General features: G+C 39.3%; 1 protein-coding gene across 1 annotated transcript in view; it reads left to right on the top strand.

The window, feature by feature from the left end:
- The window catches only part of DOCK4 (dedicator of cytokinesis 4), a 360,754-nt gene that overhangs the window by 307,037 nt on the left and 37,047 nt on the right, over positions 1 to 16,670 (top strand). The window contains exons 36-40 of the mRNA XM_006859354.1: positions 1,804 to 1,952; positions 3,765 to 3,851; positions 6,152 to 6,256; positions 11,010 to 11,151; positions 12,811 to 12,977. Coding sequence (XP_006859416.1) covers positions 1,804 to 1,952; positions 3,765 to 3,851; positions 6,152 to 6,256; positions 11,010 to 11,151; positions 12,811 to 12,977 — 650 coding nt within the window. The remainder of the gene's footprint in view (positions 1 to 1,803; positions 1,953 to 3,764; positions 3,852 to 6,151; positions 6,257 to 11,009; positions 11,152 to 12,810; positions 12,978 to 16,670) is intronic.

Below are 16,670 nucleotides of genomic sequence, written 5' to 3'. Positions count from 1 at the left end.
TTGTTGTTGTCATTGTTCAGTGCTGTCAAGTTGGTTCTAACCTTGCGATTAGCAGTCCAGTGCTTATCCTGCAGCACCAGAGCAGGACCCCTTGTTACTTTTGTTGTTATTTTAAGTGTCGTCAAGTCAGATCCAACTCATAGCGATTCTGTGTAGGGTTTCCAAGGAGCAGCTGGTGGGTCTGACCAGCCAACTTGGTGGTTTGCAATCCACTGCTGATCCTACAGCGCCACACCAGGAGTCCCTAAATGTATTCTATTAGCTATTGGGAACCATTATTTGCTTTTAATCAAGTGAGCAACATGAACATTTGTATATTTGTATTTAAGGAAGGTGGGGTTAGTAATAGTTCACAAACTGAGAGGAGGATGAATATGAGACACTATTGGTAGGTTAAATTAGGAAAGTTTTTCAACAGTGATTGAGCTCACCAAAGTAACTGCAAAAGAAAAAGGTCAGAATCTTGCCTCATAGGACTTTTACACTGAAGAGACAAGAGAAAAGTCTTTGCGTCCTTCTTATTACAGCTCTATTTTATCAATTGAAATGACCAGAATATAGTATAAGAGTTTAACATGTTACTTTAGGGCTTTATGTGTGGTCTCCTTATGACAAATAAATGAAAATAAAGAATTATCATTATAAATCGTACTGATAATTGTGTTAAACCCTGAATGCCACTGAGTCAATTCGGACTTAGACCAAACCTATAGGACAGAGTGGCACTGCCTCCTACAGCATTTCCAAGGCCACATCAAGCTTTAGGAAGCAGATTGCCATATCTTTCTTGCATGCGCTGCTGGTGAGTTTGAAGCACTAACCTTTTAGTTAGCAGCAAAAGAAGAAACTTGGGGAATGGCAAATGTTACACTAAATACACTACCTATATGTCAACTGGAACTGTAAAATAACAAGATTAGTGGTTCAAATCCATCAGCCTCTCCTTGGAAACCTATTCAGGATTGTTAGGAGTCGGAACCAATTCAACAGCACTTAACAACAACAATAACAACAGTTATAACACATGCCAACTCTGCTTCCACAAGAAATCCAACCGAACTAAACATGGGGCGATCTCAATAGTCTTTACTGAGGATTTGCTCACCAACAGTTCAGTCTCCTGCTCTCATTTTGTCTCTCAGTCTTCTCCAGTCTTTCTCTCAATCTCTCTCTCTCTCACACACACATATATACAAACACACCTATTAATCTATTACATAGCAATCCAGTACTCTCCAGTTCCTTCTCCACTGCTGGATGCTTTTTTTCCCCCTTGCCTGCACTTTCCTCCTCTCTGATTTCTTGGCCCTACCTGAATTCTGCCTACTTTGCCCCTCTCTTTAGCTCCCAGTTTCAAAGTGTTAAGCCTTTAATATCCAGATGAACTCAGCCTCCACTTTTGCTTTCTAACATGCCCTTTTGATGGTTCTCATAATACCACCCCAAGGATCTTAACGAGTGAACTTTTCTAGCAAACAAAGGCATGTTTGCCTTACGTTTTTGAACCAGCTACAAGATAACCTTAAACATTTTTATTATCCCAGTAGCATACAGTTATTATAGGACAAAACAAAAAAGAAACAGGAAATATAGAGAAGCTAAAAGATTAAATATAAATCTCTGATAATATCATCCAGGGGAAGTCATTCAATAACCTGCTATTGTGTATGTTCTAGACATTTATCTTCTATGCAGAGAACTTCTGAAAATGGTATTCTCTCTACTTTGTGTGAAACCAGCCCCATTTGAGGAGAGGTTGTTTGGGATCCTGTCTTAATGAGTGCCTTTCCACTTGACTTTCAGAGGCTGCTTATACTCTCCTATTATATGATGAGCTGCTGGAATGGTCTGACCGGCCCCTCAGGGAGTTTCTGACCTACCCCATGCAAACAGAATGGCAGCGCAAGGAACGCCTGCACCTCACTGTCATCCAGAACTTTGACAGAGGCAAAGTAAGTGGCCCTGCCTGACCTGGGGCCTCCCTTTTTTTCTACTTCATTGAGTAAGCATCCTCAAATTTCAATGTGCATTAGAATTACCTCTTAAACGCAGGCTTTTCTAGAAGCCTCTTAAAATGCATACTCCGGTGTTTTCCCCTTAGACTTTCTTACCAAGTAGACCTGACATGGGGCCAGGAAATGTGGGACTTTAATGGGTGCTTCAGGAGATTCTAATGTTTCTCAACCTGTTTGTCAACCATTCTGTTGTGTATCAACCACTTTGAGAAGCACTGATCTAGAAATTTTGACAGTATTTTATTCTCTGAAAACCCATCATTACCTCCTCCCTGTCCCCCTCAATATCAACATGTGTTCTGCCCACATTCCCCTTTTTTAAAGATGAAATCATTGTTTTTAAGATAAACTAAAAGTAAAGCAAAACCAAACAAAAACTTACTTTCTTTAATTAATTTTACATCATCCCATTATATGCATGCTTCAAGACGATGGGGCTGGGGGTGGGTGGGCACATGGTGACAAATGTCACTGACCTAAACACAAAGCATATTCCCCTCCATCACCTCATTCATCTCTCTCTCTCTGCAAGGACTACATTTGTTTATTTGATTTGAACACTTGACTACTTTGGTGATATGTGTCTTTGATTTAAATATATTTCCCAACTTGCCAAGGTTAAACAGAAAATTAAAATATAACCAGTGGCTGTCATTCTTTTACAAAACATAATTGGATACACTTGAAAATATGATGCTAGAAAATTGCTTCTGTTCTGTCCTCCTTTATTATTAATCTAACTATGCTGACATATTATGTTAATAGCAAAAGAAATGCCTTTGTTCTCGTCAGCTGCAAAGTTTCTACCTGTAGGATTAAACTGTTATAAAATCTTGGGCTGCATATATTGGCTCATTCCTAAGAGATCATAGTATATGAGGGGTTGGCAAAGTGGGACCTGTGGACCAAGTCTGGCTTGCAGATTTGTACAGCCCACAAGCTAAGAATCATTTGACATTTTTACATGGTTGAAAGAAATCTAAAGAAGAGTATTTGGTGACCTGTGAAAATTTTGTGAAATTTACATTTCAAGCCATTCTCACTCATACCAGAGCCTCTGTATGTCCTTCAACAGTAGAATGGAGTATTATAATGCTATGCTATGTGTCCTGCAGAGCCAAAACTATTTATGGTCTGGCCCTTTGCAGAACCATTTTGTCAGCCTCTGTGCTAGATGAAAGCATCATTGCATTTTTAGTGACAGTAACCAGCTGGATTATGTACTCACAATTTGTAAGTGCTCTTCAGTTAAGTAAGGAATGTGGGGTGCCAGTTCTAGAGAGATCATTCCCACCCCAGCACTGAGGGCCTGTGCATTTTCATCTACATGCCCACTATGGAACTGTAGTTCATGAAGATGGTACTGCCATGGCACCAAAAAATACTGGTTTTGCACGATAATTATTGTTGAGGTAGGTGATCAGTTCCAACTCAGAACTACAAAGTCTAAGGTTGGAAACCGCCAACCACTCCTAGGGAGAAAAATGAGGCTTTCTGTTCCCACAAAGACTTATGACCTCAGAAACTCTATGCAGGATCACTCTGTGTCAGAATTGACTCGACGGCATTTAACCAAAAAAAAAGGCAATACTTTACATGATGTTTTCATGCTTAAAATTGGACTGATACTATTAAAATAATGAAGATGAAGGAGTAAGGTTTGATGACTTGAGAGCAGTTACATCCCAATTCTGGGCAGAAGCTAAATGTTGTGGTATTGTTACATTTCTATCATTCATTCTTCCACAGTGTTGGGAGAACGGCATCATCTTGTGCCGGAAGATTGCAGAGCAGTACGAGAGCTATTATGACTACAGAAACCTGAGCAAGATGAGGGTAATGTACATGGAAGCCTCCGAATCAGGCTCCTGCATTCCTTTTTGGACTAGCTTTCCAATAGCGTTCTATGAAATTAACTTTGTGATCATCTTGATGTGTCTTGCAGAAGTTTTTTTATTTTTATTTTTAATAATATTTCTTCTGAAGCTTACTTTACTAATTATACAGAGAAATAGCAAATGGATACATGTGCTGCTTTTGATTAATATGCAAAAAGTAAGCCCTTGATCTAGTCTAAAAACACCACATCTGAAATACAAAATCAAATCCAGGATTTGATACATTAGCTCATTGTAGCCCTATTGTTTGGAGAACTTTCTACTTGTATGTCATTCATAGTCCCATAGCCTGCAGAACAAAATCGTGGAAATGGCTAATGAGTTCCTTTTTAAAATAACTTGAGACCAGTGTCAACTCTCTGTAGCTTCAGAAATATGTTTTATCTGTAAAACTTAAACTGAGATCTTAGTACCCCAGAAGTTTAATATTCTGTGTCCCTGAACCAAATATTTTATACCTTCTTTGACTTCAGGTTCAGATAGGTTCCCCTTGCCCTCCAAATCCTTGTTCTTTAGAATCATTTATGCCATCTGATCATGTTTGGTAAGGTGGAGGGTCAGAGAAAAAGAAGAAGACCCCCAGCAACATGGATTGGCCAAGTGGCAGCATCAATGGGCTCAAGCGTGGCAACAATTGTGAGGTTGACTCATTACCGGGCAGTGTTTCGTTCAGTTGTGCATAGGGTCGCTATGAGTCAGTACCGACTCGATGGCACCTAACAACAACAACATAATTAATACAAAGAGTGTATTACAATGAATCAATGATGAAGCTATTCTGGGTTTCTGAAATAAGATCATCAGCTAATATTTAATAAAACAAAATAAACTATGAGGTTGGCTTTTAATTTTGAGGTATCATTTTAAGAGATGATATCCTAAGCCTTTCTCAGCTCATATATCCTTTCCACCACAAGGGACTTGTTCAGTGGGCAAGAGCTGTGATCGTATTTCATGTCAGTAGCTCATTGATAGGTTGCTACTGTGAGAACCAGTGGGAAAACTTTTTTGACTTCAGTCCATCCTGTTGGCTCTGGCAGGCACTGCAGTTTATATGAAAACATCACAGTGTTCTCTTGGCTTCATGTCCTTGTAACAGAAGCAAGGTTACATTGTTTATCCATTTGAGCCCTGGGGTGCTATAGTCACTAAGATTTTTATAAACCCAGAGCATTACACTTCATGCCAACTGCTCTTTCGGGAGCTGTTACAGGGGATGAGGAGAGAAAGAGGGTCTTCAAGTACAATATTAGTCTTTCTCTGGAAGCCCTGGAGATGATAATACCATGAATGGGAAATCATAGCTTTATATATCTCTTAGTCTCAACACTGTCAAAGACATACGTAAAACCAGTGAGCACAGACAGCACTTTGGTGTGTCAGTTTATCCCCTTTCAACTTGAGCAAGATTGCACCTTCCAAATGTCCTGAATTGAATTACCCTATACAAGATGGAAGTGCATCTATAGGTAAGTATTATATGGCACTAGAATTTTCCAGAAAGGTTTTGTTTCTAATCATTTATGTTCATTTTGGTTTACTATTGAAGAAAATATTTCCTAGTTAAGCTGTGTGCGTAGCAATACTTTTTCAACTCACAGCAACCCCATGTGTGTCAGAGTAGAGCTGTGCTCCATAGGATTTTCAATGGCAGATGTTTTCAGAAGTAGTTCACCAGGCTTTTCTTCCAACGTGTCTCTAGTTGGACCCAAACTTTCAACCTTTCATTTAGAGAATGATTAGCATAAGCATTTGGCGATACCTAGGACTTCTTTTTGAAGTAATGTATAATAATTTACTTGATCCCTTTAAGAGGGATCAGCAAACTACAGAACATGGAGCTAGAACAACTGAGTGTTGTGACTAAAATACTTACTCTCTGGCCAATTACCAGGGGCCTTGGTACTAAGTTAAAAGTCAGTGGTTCAAACCCAGCAGCCCCTCTGCTGGAGAAAGATATGGCAATCTGCTTCTATAAAGTTCATGGCCTCGGAAACTCTATGGGGCCATTATACTCTGTCCTGTACGGTTCCCATGAGTCACAATCAACTTGACAGCAACGGGTTGCGTGGGTCATTTACTAAACAAGTTTTCCGATCCCGTCCTTAAAGCATAAAAGTGTTCTGCAAAGTGAATTAAAGTGAATTTCTCATTTATGTAGAAGAAAGGTTCTCTTCTGTAAAATGATAGTGCTGTAAGATGGAATAAAATGTTTAGAGCATCTACTCTGCTTTGCAGATGATGGAAGCCTCTTTATATGATAAAATTATGGACCAACAACGTCTTGAACCAGAGTTCTTCAGAGTTGGATTTTATGGGAAGAAATTTCCATTTTTCTTAAGAGTAAGTACTGTACTTAAGACATGTAATGATACCCAGAGCTTTTTTTAAAATCCTTTTAGTTTGCAAATGCCGTATTAATCTAGAATGCCTGGTTTTGAATAGTTTCCCAACATAAAAACTATCTATCCCCTTCTTAGGTTACTAGAGGATATTTATGCACAATCTTTGGTAGTTTTACTTTTTTTCCTTTGTGTGAGTTTCACTATTCTGTTGAGTTTTTGATTTTTTTATACAAGCTAGCTTTAGATAAAAATGTGAAAGCTTTGGGGTGGAGTGCGGAATACAGAGAAAGTTGTTTCACATCATATGGAAACTCCACCACCAGAATTACGTGAAGATCAATTGTTTATCCTACTTGATTACTTTGTGAAAAGATACACATTACCCTACAAAATAGATGTAATGTGTTACTATTGTAAGCTGTGGAGTCCTGGTCTGGTGCCATAGAATAAGCACTGTTCTGTTTAACCGTGAGGTTCATGGTTCAAATTCATGAGCCACTCCTCAGAAACCCTATACAGGTTCACTATGAGTTGGAACTGACTCTACGTTACTTAACAGCAACAAATTATAAAGTATTTCTTCAAAGGTCCATTTTCTGAATGTTCTAATATATCTGTTGTCTTAGGCTAGGTACTCTAGAGAAACAAAACTAGCAAATCTTATTATGTGTATAAAAGAGATGTATCTCAGCAAAATGGCTCATGCTGTTGTAGATGCTGGCAAGCCCCAAGTTCACGGGTCAGATGCCAGACTGGAGGCTTCTTTTGGCTTACATACCTGCAGGGGCTCACAAACTCAGGATTGGTAGGTCAGACAAGTCCTAGAACTGGAGGTCAGATGGTGACAAGCCAGATGCAGGATCCAGAACAAGCCGAAAAGCCAGAATTTTAACAGAAAGTCCAAAGATACTGGATGCAGGCCATAACCAGTGAAATAAATAATAGTCACATGATATATTAATATTTACTTTAGTTGATTGAAATGATCAAATATTTGGGGGCCACCTGGACATAATATTAAATTTCCTTGTGGCTTTAAGAGAGAATTTGCATAGCATTGTGCATGGTCACAAAATTGACTACAGATGGGCTGCCTGAAAACCAAGGTAATGGCAAATTCAGGACACTTGTTGAATTTAAAAGATTACATTTTGAAAGTGAGTGTGCCACTGGGCTCTCATCAGCATCCCCTCCAAGGAGTGCACACCAGAGAGCCTGCATTGCCATCCTCTGTCCAGCACAAAATCACACCAAAAGATTAGTGTTTCCCATATCACACCCAGGGCTGGCTGATGCATTATTCACAGTTAGTTATGTGTTTGGGGATCAAAATATTTTATGAGCCAAAGCAACTTTTAATTTCTTTTGAAAATCAGGAAAGAAATGAATTTTGGGGTGAAAGAAAGTAGTATCATATATAATGTATTGTTGCTGTTGTTGTGTGCCGTGAAGTCGGTTCCAACTCATAACAACCTTGCACAGGGTTTCCGAGGCTGTAAATCTTTACGGGAGCAGAATGCCTCATCTTTCTCCCGTGGAACAGCTGGTAGGTTCAAACTGCTGACCTTGAGGCTCGCAGCCTGATTCATAACCAGTATGCTACCAGAGCTCCTTATAGAATGTATATCAGGTTATATATTATATAATTATGTGTTATCTAACATTACTATTGTTAAATTCGTGTTTATACCAAATTAGTCATACAATATAATTTTTATTGAAAGAAGGGACTCATGAAGACAAAATACCTGGAAATAATACAGCCATGTATGAACTCTGAGTTCATCTAGGAAGTAAGATACCCTAGACAGCTCTCTAGTAATTGCAATTGTTGTTGTTAAAGTGCCGTCTAGTCAGTTCCAACCCATAGCGACCCTGAATAAGGTTTTCAAGGAGCAGCTGGTGAGTTTGAACTGCCAACCTTGCAGTTCAAATGGCTTTGCAGTCTGATGCATTATTTCATAGCTCCAATGATTATTAAATATGTAAAGTTTAAAAAAATCAGAAGTAGTTTAGAAGCCATAATTTTAAAGAGTTTAGCATCAGCTAATAGAATAAATTTTGATTAAAAGATAATTAGCATAAATCAATCTCTGTCTCTTCAATCTTTTAAAAGCAGCTTTTCAGACTGTAAATGGCTTTCCCTTCAAAATATAAGAGAAGACCACCCTCTGTCGGCTTCTCAGGGACACTGCACTCCTGAGACTCAGGAGGCTAAAGCTGATTTAGAGACAAGGAACAACGGAAGAAACTGCCTTTTATTGGTTGATCAATTTTAATATAATTTTATGGATCAAGTAAATTAATATATTTATATAATTGTAAGGATCTAAATAGTTTTTTCTCCTCGCAGGAAATGGGTTTTTAAAGATAAAATATGACCCAGCAATCCCACTTCCATGAGAGTTGAAAATGTATGTTCGCATAAAGCCTGTACAAAAATATTTATAGTGGCTCAAAAGTGGAAACAACCAACCCAAATGTCTGTCAAGAGATGGATGGAGAAACACAATGTGGGGCATCCATACAGTCAGCAAATAAAATATGAATGTGTTCTATAACATGGATGAACCTTTAAAGCATTGCGCTAACTGAAAGAAGTCAGTCTCACAGGCTAAAAATTCTGTGGCTTTATTTATAGAAAATGTCCAGATTAGAAGAATTCCTAATGACAGATAGATTAGTGGTTGCCAGGGCTTGGGAGGAGGGGGAAAGAAGATAAAATGGGTGTAGAAATATTGTGAAGTTACGTAGTGGTACTGACTATGTAGCTCTATCAACTGTATTTTAAAGGGGTGAATTTTATGGCATGCAAACATGAACAAAGATATTTTTTAAAAATACTTAAGTAATTTTTACTACTCAACAACCTGAATGTCAGATCCAAACGACATTTTACTTCAAAATGACTTCTTAATACTACATAGTAACTTCTTAACACATTTGAATTATTGAATACTTGCACCTATCCATGGCACTGTGGGTTAATACGCTGGACTGCAAAGTTGATTTGAACTACAAGGTCAGTGGTTTGAGCTCACCAGCCACTCCTTGGAAACCCTATATAGGTCACAACTGAACAGCACTTAACAGCAACAACAATATGCACTGAGTGGAGTCCTGGTGTGGCACTGTAGGATAAGTGCAGGATCGCAGGTCGGCGGTTCAAATTCACTAGCCACTCCTCAGAAACCTTATACTGGGTCACTATGAGTCTGAACCAACTCAGTGACACTTAACAGCAACAACAACATATGATTTGAGTAGTTCTTCTGAGTGTTCAAACTGCTGTTACTTAAAACCATTGTTTAAAAATGATTTCAATTATTAGGCAATTCAGATATTTATTCTGGAACTCTTATAAGATGCAGGAGGGAACCTATCAACTAAATTTATTTTCTGATGAAAGAATTTATTAAATGGGAAAATTAATGACCTATACCTTACATCAAACGCTAGTAAAATTTTGCTGAAGATAATTCAAAAATTATTGCAACAGTACATCAAAGGGAACTGCCAGAAATTCAAGTTGGATTCAAAAGAGGACTCGGAGCAAGGGATATATTGCAGAGAATACTGGAAGAAGTTCTACCTGTGTTTCATGGACTATGCAGACTTTCAACCATGTGGATCATAGCAAATTACGGATAACATTGTGAAAGTTGGGAATCCCAGAACATTTTATTTTGTTCATGTAGAACCTGTGCGTAGATGAAGAGGCAGTGGTTCGAACAAAACAAGGGGATAGACTGCATGGTATAAAATCATGAAAGGTGTGTGAAAAGGTTATGTCCATTCACCGTACTTATTCAGTCTGAATGCAGAGAAGATAATCCAAGAAACTGAATTGTTTACATTTGCTACTTAAGAATGCCACATCAATATTGGATGAAGACTCACCAACAGCCTGCAATATGCAGAAGATGCAACTGGAAGCAGAGAAGACTTGAAATACTAATGAACATCAAACACTAAGTCTTCAGTATGAATTGCATCTCAGTGTAAAGAAAACAAAAATCCTCACAACTGGACCAATAAGCAACATCATGATAAATGGAGAAATTATTAACATTTTTAAGAATTTCAATTTAATTGAATCCACAATCAACACCCATGGGAGCAGCAGTTAAGAAATTAAACAATGTATTAGATTGGGCAAGTGTGCTGCATGAGACCTCTTCAAAGTGGTAAAGAGCAAAGATGTCACTTTGAGGATTAAGGTGTGTTGTACTGAAGCCATGGTATTTTCAGTTTCCCTCTATACATGAGAAAGCTGGACAATGAATAGGGAAAACCAAAGAATTTGACGTATTTGAATTATGATGGCAAAGAATATTTAAATTATTGGGGACTGCTAGGAGACATCTCTGCAGAAAGAACATCGTGCTTGGTAAAGTAGAAGGTCAGGGAAAAAGAAAAGCCATCATTGAAATAGAGACACAACAATGGATTCAAACAGCAACAATTGTGAGATTGATAGGACCCTACAGATACATAGGATCACTATGAGTTGGAACCAACTCGACAACACCTAACCGTAAAAACAAGAGTGAAGCTTGTGTTCTTTGCTCTGTATCCTTAATACTTGTGCAAAGTTTTCAGGCTGTTCCAGTACAATTTTTATTTTATTTTATTTTTTTATGATATTGGTTATTTGGTCATTTACTGCCAGTGTCATAATTTTTGGCTTCACAATGTAACGAATGCACCCAGATGTATAGTCATGATTTTCTTTTTTGTTTTGTCTCCAGAATAAGGAGTTTGTGTGTCGTGGGCACGACTACGAGAGGCTAGAAGCCTTCCAACAGAGGATGCTAAATGAGTTCCCCCACGCCATTGCCATGCAGCATGCCAACCAACCTGACGAAACCATCTTCCAGGCTGAAGCTCAGTGTATCCTACCCCATGAGAAGGCTGCCTTCCACTTAGATTGCATGGGCCATTATTTTACTGTGTTCCTGCCACTGGTGCTTTTTAAACAGCCTTATTCACTCTTTCTTCCTCATCATCTCAATTTTAGCTTAGCGCCTTATAAGTAAAATTTATTATTGTGTTTTGTTTTTTTTTAATCAGGATGTCAGTTGAAAAGGAATCCTTTAAATATTCTGTTAAAGAGTTTTTCCCTTTCAATTAAAACCGTTCTGTATGTCCACTTTGCTTATAAAGCTCGTTTTAGTGATTTCTCTTAGAATATTTTTTTTTCTGTCATACCCTGTGAAATCAAATTCAATTCCAGGAAGTAATAGCATTGTGTTTATTGGTACACATCATTCAGACTCTTCTTGCCCTGTTATTTTTACCCTGGAAGGAAAAGAAGAGGTCTGTCAGTGTCTTTTAAGGGCTCTTAGGCATGGCCTACGGGGCAGCCTTGTGTAATTGCTTTATAAAGACCACTCCCATTGTCTGTCTCGAACTGCTCACCTGAAATTACATGGATTTGGGGGCAAAGGAAAATAACCTCAGCACTCCACCTCTCCCTAGAAAATGATGCTCTTAAATAAATCCTGCAATTCCCATTAATAATTATGAATACAGTTTCAGAGCAGAAACCAAAATGCAAGAGATGCAAGAAATCATGTTAAAGAATGCTATTTTGCTATCCTTTGATAAGCAAGAGGTAAATAAGAATATGCAGGTAAATTTGATATCCCCTTAATACAATTTTTCAAAACATCAAAACATTTGACTTTTTGATACAAGACGTGAGAGAATAATTGCTGTACATCTGTGGTGACAGGGGGGATGGAGAACCATACAGGTAAATGTAAAGGTAGTATCAGTGTTCTACCTTCTGCCTTATGTGTTGGTTTGTTGTTGTTGTTATTAAGTGCCATCGAGTTGATTCTGACCCACAGCAACCCTGTCTAGGGTTTCCAAGAAGCTGGTGAGCTTGTAGTTCAAACGACTTTGCAGTCTTGTAGTTCAAACCACCGACCTTGTAGTTCAAATGACTTTGCAGTCTGATGTATTAGCCCACAGCGCCACACCAGAATTCCTATGTGTTGGTGGTGGTTGTTAAGTGCCTTCGAATTGGCTCTGATTTGTAGCTACTCTGGATTGGGTTTCCAAGGAGTGAGTGGTGAATTTGAACCACCAACTTTGCAGTTCAAATCGACCTTGCGGTCCAGTGCTTATCCTACAGCACCACACCAGGACTCCATGGGTAGTTACACAATCTTCATATATTATTTTAAAAACAAGATAAAGCAAGGGTTATCGTTAATCAAATTCTAAGTACCCAAGATTCAAGCCATTCCTATCCAGCGCCCCCATACATACATACACAAAACTGATGATATGTAAATTTATTTAAATTTATGGATCATGCAAATTTCAACCTGATCCTGTGTCAGAATCACCTGCCTGGAAATTATTAAGGTCAATAGTTCGAGAAATGGTTTACTATAAGTTAAGTTCTTGCCAGTTTTTTAAAGTGATTTTGACCCAAATGGAAATAAATATTCATCTTCTTCTTTCTGCCAGAGCATAACTCCAGCCAGAGTTTCATGAAGCTTCTCAAGTTGGGTTTCTTCCTTGACTCTTTCATCCTAGATTTGCAGATATATGCTGTGACTCCCATCCCAGAGAGCCAGGAGGTCTTACAGAGAGAAGGTGTTCCAGACAACATCAAAAGTTTCTATAAAGTGAATCATATCTGGAAATTCCGTTATGACAGACCATTTCACAAAGGAACTAAAGATAAGGAAAATGAATTCAAGGTACCATGCAATTCTTATTACAGACTATTTCCAGGGATAGATTACGCATTCCTCAGGGACAAGACCTTTGATAAATTTTTATCCAGAATAACAAAAAATTACAGAACCAGAAAGGATCGTAGAAATATTTTTTGTCTACAGATTCGGAAACTCTTTGGTGTACTAGAGTGATACGGGGTGCTTTCTAATTAAGCAAATCTCTGGGCCCCTGGCAAGAAATTCTGACTAATTGGGTTTGGGCAGAGACCCACAAATCAGCTTTTTGTGTGTGCATGAAAATGTTTATGCTAGGGGTCTTCAGACCCACCTCTGAAAGTTCATGATTGAGCCTAGTTTTCTCACTTAATTCATGTTGAACCAATGTGAGAACCAAACAGTATGAATTCTCAGGTATCATGGAGTGCAATGAATAAGAAATACTTAATGAACAAAGAGACAGGATTTTGAGTCAGAGAACAGTTGGATGGACTGTTAGTGTGGTGAGAAAGTGTGCTATGCTAGCTACTACTACTTTTTCTTGTTAGAACAACATGTAATTAGAACTTTTAAGAGGATCCAGGATGAAGTCAAATGTTGGATACTTTGGCACGTGTGGAGTTCTCTGTTCTCAGTACTTACAATATGCTTTGCTAATTCAAAGCTCCTTCAAACCAGATGGGTTAGATTTCTCATAACCCCATTTGGGGAAAAGGCAACCTTGTACAGCAGATAAATTATAATCCTCCCTTTCCTTGACAACAGTGACAGATGGAGCTCCCGTTAGCTATTATTTTTTCACAGTTATTCTTTACTTAATCTGGAAATGTTTTCCTAACCCTGTCAGTAATGATTGTATGTTTGTTACCTCACCTGGTAGGCCCTGCTAAGTGTCACTTCCGAGTGCTCCCAGAGGTACACCCAGGAATTATTCACAGCCAAGTATCCAAAAGGGGAAGTTGTGACCACTTTTGATGGGTAAAGGTGAAGAGTAATCTCTTGGGCAAGGAGATTGGTTGTGTTAAATATCAAGGGGAGGAAATGATCGGAGGATACCACTTAGATGTTATTCAAAAGACCTATGATCATTTTCTAGTCCTTTGTGGAGACATGTTTTTCATTTTACCCTCCAAAACCAGTTGAAGATCTAGTGAGTTCAAGATGCAGGGTTTTTTGCAAATGCTTCAAATAAATAAGAAGTCAAAGATTCACTGAACTCCAGCAGTTAACTTGGTTAAAATCCCATTCTAATTGCCAGTAGAGCCCACTCTAGAATCCATATCTTTAGACTCCATTGTATGGCACTATACAAAGCACTGGACTGCTAATACATAAGGTTGGCAGTTCAAACCCACCAGCCACTCTTTGGAAACCCCTTACAGGGTCACTATGAGCCAGAACCACCACTCTTCTGTCAGTTTGTCATACTGTGGTGGCTTGTGAGTTGCTGTGATTCTGGAAGCTATGCCACAGGTATTTTAAATACCAGCAGGGTCATCCACGGTAGACAGGTTTCAGATGAGCTTCCAAACAAAGACAGACTAGGAAGAAAGAAAGATGAATTACTTCCACATATTTAGTCACTGAAAATCTTATGAATAGCAGAGAAGCACTGTCAGATATAGCGCCAGAAAATGAGCCCTTCAGGTTGAAGGCACTCAGAATGTGACTGGGGAAGAGCTGCCTCCTCAAAGTAGAGTTGACCATGATGACGCGAATGGAGTAAAGCTCGTTGGAGTAAAGCTCTCAGGACCTTCATTTGCTGATGGGGCACAACTCAAAATGAAGAGAAACAGCTGTAAACATCCATTAATAATCAGAACCTGGAATGTATGAAATATGAATCTGGGAAAATTGGAAATTGTCAAAAATGATATGGAACTCATAAACATTGATATCTTAGGCATTAGTGAGCTGAAATGCACTGGTATGGGCCATTTTGAATCTGATAACCACATGGTTTACTAAGGAGTGCAGCCAGAGTGCTCCTTAGAGGCCAGGATGGCCAAACTTCATCTCTCATACTTCAGACATATTGTCAAGCGGGACCAATCACTGGAGAAAGGATATCATGTTTGGTAGGGTGGAGGGGCAGAGAAAAAGAGGAAGATCCCCAGGGAGATGGATTGGCAGCATCAGTGTGCTCAAGCGTGGCAACAATTGTGAGGTTGGCCCAGGACTGGGCAGTGTTTCGTTCTGTTGTGCATAGTGTTGCTATGAGTTGGTACCGACTCAATGGCACCTAACAACAACAACAAATGAGTCAGAACAACTTGATGGCACTTAACAGTAACAGCAATTGCCATTTCTACTACATTTCTTCATGGCCATCTTCCTAAAAAATATATATCTGGTCTCTTATTCCTATGCTTACAGTCCTTGGAATCTGGCTCCAGCAGCTTCCCCGGAAGCCTTGTCTCCTCCACAACCCACTCACCCACCCTGCCTCTTAGCTCCAGCAACACCAGGCTCCTCTCTCCATCTCTTGTCATGCTCGTTCACAAGCCTATCCAAGTCTCTGTTCCCACTGCTTCCAGCTGCCTGCAGCGCTTCCCCCGCTCTCTCCTCCTGGCAAACTCCTCCTCACTCTTCAAAATTCAGCTCACAGTTCACCTCCTCAGAGAAATGCTGTCCTCTTCCCACAGGATGGTATGCATGCCTGTTTCCACCTCTGTCCACAGCACCATGGCCACTCCTCTCTCTTAGCCCTTCACCTTTCTGTATCTGATTCCTGCACCACATGCTCCTCACAGGAACTCGGTCCCATTCATCTGAGTTCATCTTGACTGGCACACAGAAGCGCTTCAAGTTTTTGTTGATGGTGAACAAATGACACTATTTCAGGAATTTTGGAAAGTATATTATCCTTTCAGTAATACACATTATTTAAGAAAGAAAAAGAATGAGTCATAGATACAGAAGCCTGATTGACAAAAGAGAAAGATATCTTCAACAGCACCTCTTATCAAAGATCGCTGTGATTTCATGTATGCTGATTCTGGGGAGGCCTTCTCAGTCAGCAGGAGTGCAGCTCTCAAACAGATCTGCCTGGACTGTGGCAGTTCAGATGGGCTCAAGGGCCCCCGGGCACTGGGCATAGTGGTAGAGAAGGACTCAGGAATGTAACTTTGAGCAGGTCACATTACCTCTTTGGTGCTGTATCTTTAAAATGAACATCCTTTGTCAATGCAAAGATTTCACTACATGATTTCTGTAGTCCTTTTCTCTTTTAAGAGCTAGTTATTTGCATCCTGTGGTGATTAGCTGATACCATTACTCTTTCCAGATAAAAATGCCTAGACCTTGAGGAGTGGAGAGAGTCTAAAGTAGAATTTAGCATGTTTAGAGAAATAAAATAATGTGATAGCCTATTTTTATGTTTTTAAGCTTGCTGTCAAAAGTAGATTGTGTTAGTGAGTAATTGTTATCGTGACTAATTGTGACTGTCACAACTGTAAAGATAGAAGTTTTATAACAAAAACAGGGGAGTAGTTAATCTTACAGTCCAGGAACAGAGGACCCTAGAACCATCATGGGAGAGGAGCACAAGTGGAATGTGGGATCCTTTCCAGAGAAGCAGCAACACCAGAAATGGAGGCAGAGATGAGGACTTGGAGAGAGGAAGCAGCTGAGGACTCTAGATTCATGGAAAGAGAAAGGCTGTGTGCTGGTGGCCAGGAGGCAGGCTTGCAGAATGTGCCCTTTGGTTGTTTAAAT

Source organism: Chrysochloris asiatica, unplaced genomic scaffold, assembly GCF_000296735.1.
Source record: "Chrysochloris asiatica unplaced genomic scaffold, ChrAsi1.0 scaffold00032, whole genome shotgun sequence".
In the NCBI taxonomy this organism is placed as follows: Eukaryota; Metazoa; Chordata; class Mammalia; order Afrosoricida; family Chrysochloridae; genus Chrysochloris; species Chrysochloris asiatica.
This window is presented reverse-complemented; position numbering and strand designations above follow the sequence as displayed.